Source organism: Panicum virgatum, chromosome 9N (genome assembly GCF_016808335.1).
Source record: "Panicum virgatum strain AP13 chromosome 9N, P.virgatum_v5, whole genome shotgun sequence".
NCBI lineage: Eukaryota > Viridiplantae > Streptophyta > Magnoliopsida > Poales > Poaceae > Panicum > Panicum virgatum.
The window spans coordinates 15,087,086-15,094,778 of NC_053153.1; the positions used below are offsets into that span (position 1 = coordinate 15,087,086).

At 42.8% G+C, this 7,693-nt stretch overlaps 1 protein-coding gene across 1 annotated transcript; it reads left to right on the top strand.

Annotated features, from left to right (window-relative positions):
- Positions 1-2,050: 2,050 nt before the first annotated feature.
- Positions 2,051-6,633, top strand: LOC120687970. The gene is made up of 3 exons (XM_039970085.1): positions 2,051-2,498; positions 5,842-5,949; positions 6,037-6,633. The coding sequence occupies exons 1-3, from the start codon at positions 2,187-2,189 to the stop codon at positions 6,343-6,345; spliced, it is 729 nt and encodes a 242-aa protein (XP_039826019.1). The 5' UTR covers positions 2,051-2,186; the 3' UTR covers positions 6,346-6,633.
- The last annotated feature ends 1,060 nt before the right edge of the window (positions 6,634-7,693 follow it).

The following is a 7,693-nucleotide window of genomic DNA, read 5'->3' on the forward strand; positions in this document are numbered from 1 at the left end:
TACTGTGTTGCCTCTTGCATCATCATTTGGGACGAGGAATCACGCAGCATTTACTAGTTGGGATTCTGCCCCCCCCCCCGGGTCGGGACACCGACAAAAACTATATTTATCATGAGATAGCATAATGCACTTTGGGGGAAGGATGCTTTTGCATAAATACAACTGTGTAATGAGAATGGGGAGGGCCAAACTGCACTGAACAGAAAAATTTGTGCAAGCAACATTAAACCCAAATATGCCAAAAATTGGGTTCTAATATAGTACTCCTACCTTAATATTATTCTTTGCATTTTGTATCCCTCGTTCAAACTTTGTTAGGTATTTTTTATGTCCTGCTATTTTTGTGCCATGAACCTGCCCCGCTCCCAGATTATAGTGCTTTCTTATAGGTTTGAATCATGAAACACATAGGAACTGTTTTCGCTCTGCCACCCTCCCAGAATTGTACTGGTGATTGACATGTCTTCTTACGGTTTGGAACCTGGAAACAACAGGACATGATCTGTTGGTTTATACTAGGGAGGGCTTCTATTAGCTGTTATATACCAAGATAGCAGGTAAGATTTCTGTCACATCCAGCACAGATAGTATCTGTATACCCTGACAGAAACAGAAGGCAAATTTTGCGTCAACGAGTGTGTTTAGATGCCCAAAAACACCCCAAAAATCCAAACATTTCATCACATCTCCATCACATCGAAACATTAAATATAGCAAATGACTCATGCATGGAGTACTAAATGTAGTTAAATTAAAAAATTAATTGCATAGTTTTGATGTACGTTGCGAGACGAATCTTTTGAGCTAGTTAGATCATGGTAGGACAATATTTACCACAAACAAACAAAAATGCTACAATGTCCGATGTGACTTTTTCTCCTATTTTTCCAGGGATCTAAACACAGCCAACGCCTCTTAGCACCTGGCAACTTTTGGTACATTTATTTGTCGAACAATGATGAAATCTGTGATATAAATGATGAGCTGAGGGAAAGGGGGCGGTTTGTCAGAATTTCCTCTCTGCTCTGATCTCTATTCGTGGCTTTTTCTGTTTATGCAGTTGCCATATTTGCCATATTAGTAGTAGTATTTCAGGAAATTGCTAGTCCAAGCTTCTGAGGAGATCATTTTATTTAAATTTGCTTAATTCTGTTACTTTTCTCAGCAAGAACAAGATGCTGCGTAAACCTTTGGTCAATCTTTGCCGAAAGATCAAAAAGAGATTCTTAACTCTTGTTTCTAATGTCATGCACCTTCCCTGATTCCCCAGTACCTTTTTTTAGCATTTTAACGTTGACATTCTGAGGTGGATAAACAAAAATGTTAGTAGAATGGAACATGTACTGAATCTAAGCATACAGCTACTGCAAGAAATAAAGCGGAAACACATGAATCAAGCTAAGTGCCTGTCCACGAACGCTGTCAGCCTGTCACGTCAAAAATGTTTTGTGCTTCGTCGTGTCTCTTGCTGCAACCGGGAAAGCTCAGGTTTTGAACTAGCGTATCGGTCGTTTTTCTTTGGTTGCAAACAACGGATAGGTTGAGGACTCGCTGTCAGTCGGTCGCCATTTGCTACCACACTTGCTCACCAACTAAAAAAAAGTGACCAAGACACTGACCGTAAATTGTCAAGATCAGTAGCTCTGTTCCAAATAACCTTTTTTTTCTCCCGTGGACTTCACTATGCGAAACTGCGAAAGTTGTTGTTCATGACATCCTTATAAAAAAGACAATAACATTACGGCTTTCATTTAATCCAATTAGAATGTTTCAAAACGGAGATGAAATCGTACAGGAAATTTTTTAAATAATAAACTCATCCATCCAGTTAATGTAAAAGATGAAATACGGTAGTACCGAAAACGAAGGTGAAGTGTGCAGGTACCAAATAAAATTTGAAAAAAAAAACAGGCTTCTGAGTTCTGACTTCTCAAATTGTGCATTTTGGCCCACAAAGACGTTGAAGGCCCATCGCTCCATCACCCAACCGAAAGGGATGGGCCCACCATCTCACCTTCTCTCCCCGCACCCACCGCCACCGGCGGCCACCTCCTACGACCTCACCGCTGTCACGCACGAGCTCCACTTTCCTCCCCCTCCTCTTCAAAAAAAAAGGAGGAAAAAAAAAAACGAGCAAGCCAACTTGGTCGGTTGCCACCACGAGCCCTGCCAATCTCGCCGCTGCCATGGCCGCCACCCCTTCGCCTTGCCGGGCGCTTGTCGTCCTAGCGCTGGCCGTCACCTGCCTCGCGCAGCTGGCGGCGGGGGACTCGAACGGCGTCTACGAGCCGTGCAGCGATGCCTGGATCCAGCGCGGGGACGGCTTCACCTTCGGCGTCGTCTTCGCAGGCTACGACGCCTTCTTCTCCGGCAACACGCAGCTCTCCCCCTGCGACCGCCGCCTCAACCTCGCCTCCTCCGGGCAGCTCGCCGTCTTCCGCCCCAAGGTCGACGAGATCTCCCTCCTCACCATCAACACAACCACAGGATTCAACCCGGTGAGCGATACTGTCCTCCTTGCTTGGTTTAAGTTTCTGATTTCTCGCTTGGAGTAAACGAGTTGGGTTGGATCCGGATTCCGGAGGAGCTTGCATTGTACATGCTCGTGGAAATGTCGGAGGAGGTGGAGATCGGTTGCCACGCTGGAGGTGGGTGGATAGCATTTCGTACTTGTTCCCAGCTGGATTTAGTGTGGGTTAGCATGATCCTAGTGCTTAGCTGCTTACTGTAGCACTTCTTCACCTGCTTAGAGTTAGGAGTAACAGAACTGTTGCTCAGCCGGTTTTATACAATGCAAGTTCTTGATCAAGATCCAGCAACATTAGAAATTGGGAACTGCAGGACTAATTTCTTGTTGCTGTGTGAGTGTGCATTGTGATGTAACTTTGAGTATCCTCCGTGAGATCCTGATCATATAACTGTTCCATGGAGACTGGAGTGCACCATCTCAATATCATAAGTAACTTCAGGAAATTGTAATTTGAGTTTGTCCAAGATTCTTTTTTGCACAAAATGGCAGGTGCACTGCCAATCTGTCATTCGTGCACAGAGAAGATAAGAGTCATTCAGTGTTCACAGAGAAGATAAGAAATAGTCTCAGACGACAAGGTTCAAAAGAAGCATCCGAACTAGGAAACAACAGACACCTAGCTAAAAATGGAAAAGACTGAAATAATGGAGAAACCTGGGATATTAAACCGAAATCAAGACTCACGCCTTGGATATCTTCTTCTATTTGGTTTAAACTACATTGGTCCTAGTTTGCCAAGATTTCACATTACCCAATTGCTTGGAATAAAAGCACAGCTTGACTCAAGGGTAGTCTTTCTCAGTAGACATCAGACACCTCTATTACTTTGGATTCTTCAAGAGTTTGTCTGTTATGGCTAAGGATGCAAGTGGGTACCCAATGGAATTTTTTGGGTCAGCTAATTAATTACGATTGCATGCCACTCTAGTTCATTTCTCCTCTCAAATTATTTACACAGAATGCCATTCTAGGGTTATGCCTGCCCTGATGCGCATGGTGCAGGGGGAGGCAAGGAACAGAAGGGGCTTGGCCCTTTACTTGGCTTAATCAACGATGAGACATCGCCTCTCTCTATATGGAACCATGATAACCCCCTCATCTTTATATGGCGGCGACTTATAAACTATAGATGGGATCATATGGAGTTATAGGTGCAACCCGATCTTTCCTAAATATTCAAAATATATAATTCTAATTAAGATGTAACTTGACTTTAGGCAAGGTGCCTGGGGAGGCCGGCAGCATGATGGAGGCAGTCTAGCAGCCCTAGCGCCGTGCACTGCCTCTCCTTGGGTGGTTGCCGGTTGGGCCTTATTAGGCCCATAACATTGCCTTACTCATATTTATTATTATGATGAGGCACACTATTGTGGATATAGGCCTCGCTGGGCGGGCCAGAGTGGGTGCGAGCTAATCAGCTAATGCTCTGGTTCACGTTCAGCATGCATAATAATTTCAAGAAATTGATCCTATAAAAATATCATTGTTTGTTCTCTACTATTTGCCAATGATATGTCCAAATTCTTTCGAGCCCCAGCCTCTGCACATTTGTGTGGGTAAGGCTTGGGCTTAAAGACAACCCTTCCCCAAACCCCGCGCAGTGCGGGAAGCCTACAACACCGGGTACGCCCTTTTTATATGTCCAAATTCTAAGAGTGCAAAAGGACTACATTTTGAAATGCATCTAATCTTCTAGGATCTAAGTTCTATCTTAAATCATTTGTGCAATTTGGAGCTCACATAAGTTCGAAAGTGCCTTTGTGCGAGCTCAAAGCTTTTGTGCAAAAAGTTGGTCCACTCGTCAAGATCCTGTTGCTTTCTTTGTGTTTAGGGTTCACCATGTGTTTATCATGAAGAACCATACCTTTTCATTCTGTTTCGTTCTGACTGGAACGGCCAGAATCACAAGAGGGCACAATACATTACTGGGAAAAGTTGTTTTTAATAGCGTAAGTAAGTTGGGTGGATCCAGAAGGAGCTCGCACTAATGCTTGTGGAAATGCGAGAGTACGTGGATATTGGTTTGTTCGGTTCTGATAACGTGCTTAGCATTTCTTGGTTGTCGCAGGCAGGGGATAAGAGTGGGTTAGCATGATCCTGGTGCTTCTTTATCCTTTGTTGATCTACTTGTGCTTGGAGTAACAGAATTGCTGCTCAGTTTATTTTGATTCATTGCAGGATCCTACTTCACAGCTCTACAGTTGTTAGACTAACCATAAGTTTACTTTGCTCATTAAGTAATAACTGACTACACAAGAAAAGGTGATGGCATTTGGTTTGTTGTTATCCCCTACCTCAGGTTATGGCCTGCTGCAGGATTCTGGAGTCTGGACATATGTATTACTTTGAATTAATAAATTTTCAAGAATTTTTCCTAGCCAGCTTTGTTTCGAAGAGATCTTGACGAAGAATTTTTATACGTGTGAATTTTTTATTGCTCTTCAATTTCATCATGCATACACCCTTAGATAAATTGGTCCTATTAAAGGAATTCTTTTTTTGTGCTAAAATTTGCCAAGAATAAATCTAAGTTTTGAGAATGTTGAAGCATTACATTTACAGGGCGTTTTATATATGCTTGCTACATTTTTAACTTATACGAGCGATGGAACCATGCAATGCCAAATTAGGGGTCCAAGGTTAGAGTTCAAGACCACTCTGGGCCTTGTTAATAAATCCTGCTTGTTAATACTTCGGATCAGCTTGGGTTCATATTTTTATTTTAATTTTTTCTTTGCAATTGTCAGATCATATATAATCTCGAAAGTGCTTTTATGCCAGCTCAGAGCTTTTATGTAAAAAGCCAGTCCACTAACTTTGTCAAGATCCTGGTACTTTGTTTCTGGTCATAGTTATCTTGCGTTTGTCACGGGGATTTGTTTTGCTAATCTGACCTCCACAACATCAAAGTTTATTTTCGGATACGACTTAGGATTGGATTATACCTGTGTACAGGCACCACTAGCCAAGCCACCAATAAATTTTCAGGATTGTCCCTTAGCTGTATCTCATCTTGTGCTTTGCTTAACACTGTACTTCAGAATGTTGACTGTTTTATTTATTCTCAACTGTATCAGAAAATGAAATGAAAAGGAGGAACTTCACACCTATGAATCTATGATTGTTAACAGCATGACCTACCAGAAGTTCTTTTGTGTTATTACTCGTCAAATTTACATTGTAATGGCACTTTGGTTGCCACTTCTGAGCTCTAAGTAATCTTTGTTTTCATGTCTATTCATGGTTGAATGCATGCACCCAATGCTGGCATGGTCAGTATGTGACAAAAAAATCTGTGAATATTTTTGTAGGCTTCGGCTGGTGGATTCATGGTAGCATTTGCTGGTAGGAAGTATGCAGCGAGATCTGCTCCAATATTTGTCTCCAACACCTCGGTTACGGTGTCCAGCTTCACCCTGGTATAGACTTACAAATTTAATATCATTTAGCATGTGTGAACTTGGGATCGAGAAATTCTGAATCTGAAACTGATGACTCTTATCTAGGTACTTGAGTTCAAGAAAGGCAGACTTCAAAACTTGCACTGGAAGAAGGATGGTTGTGGTGCTTGTTCAGGCAAGTCGAACTTTGTTTGCCTCGGGAAACAAACTTGTGCTATCAGAACACAAAGCTGCAAGACCCAAGGTCCCGTCGACTGCAGCATCGGCATCCAGCTGGCTTTCTCAGGCACCGACAAGCATGAGTCGGTTCTGAACTCATGGTACGAGGTGTCCAACCTGCGGCAATACTCCCTTTACGGGCTCTACTCCAACCTGAAGGACACCCTGACCGGCCAGTTCAACAAGTTCTTCTAGGCTGTTTGGCACGGCTGTTGACCTGTTGTTTATTCTCTCCTGCTCCCTCCTCATTCTGTCGATCGGCTTGAATCCCGATATTGTGCTTAACGTCCTTTAGGTTTGCCCATCCAGGTTGCTTGTACCCAAACCGACTTTAGCCCTGTCTGAAAGCTCTACCGTATGTACCATCGGTGTCATTTTCTGGGAGTGTCGTTTTTTATTGCCATTTGCGCTTTAACTTTCATTTTGTGATGAGCTAGCTTTTGCTGACGATGTTTGCAACCAAAGGAAGATTCATATCGTTCAGTTTGCAATTTGCATAGCTGTGCAGAGTTGCTTGGTCCTCTGTGATGTCGACAACTTGTCCCCATTACCCATCGTAGATCGTCCGGCAATTGAGCTGGTTCAGAATTCAGGGTCTTGGATTTGCAGCCTATCATTTTTTTAAAAAAAAAAATCTGCCGTTTGTGGTTCGTGATTTGTGTTTTTCTTTTTCATAAGCTATCGTGATTGTTAGTTACGCTAATGTCATTATTGGGTTTGTCTATAAGTTCATGAAACACTTTGGTATCAATATGATTTAACTAGGATTTCATGTTCTTGGTAGTTGGTTCTAAGAATCGGTCTAAAACTCTAAATACAATACCCCGTTTGGGACTAAAACTTTTGTTTTGTAGGGTAGGAACTACACAAGTTTCTTGCAAAATATGCTAATATATGAACATTGGTGACATGAGAAGCAGAATAGTTCACCGAATGATCGAAAATGAGCTGTCTCCTCTTTGGCAACAGATCGTGGTAGCAACAAAGAATGGCGATGGGATGACAGACAAGGAAAAGGGTGGAGAATCAGGGCAGGTGAAACTGAATATTCTTGACGTAATATACAATGCCCTGCTACCCCATTTGCACCCTATTTATATGCTCACAACTACCATCAGACTAGGATGGCCATTTGTGAATTGTTAGAACACAGATCTGTCAAGTTTTTTCCAGGGTTGTTTAGCATTCCCAAGTCCTTACAGTGGTACTATTAGGCTCTTAGTACTTTGTTTGTTTCACCACATGTTTACTGCTTAGGCTTGTCCTGCACGAGCTGGACTGCTGGAACACCAGCAAATGTTGGATGCCTGGATGAGCAGATGACACACACACACACACACAAAAATGCTGGATGAGGACCACAATGCAAGCATCATCACAATTCACAAAGGACAAGCACCTTGGCACACACACAACAGTGGTGAAAGGAAACCTTGGAGGGGGCCTGCATTTGCATCCTGGTTTCTCGGCCTCCTTGCCAACTGTTGATGGGCTATTGCATGATCCCACACTAAAGAACCACCTGGCGCAGAATGGCATGAAA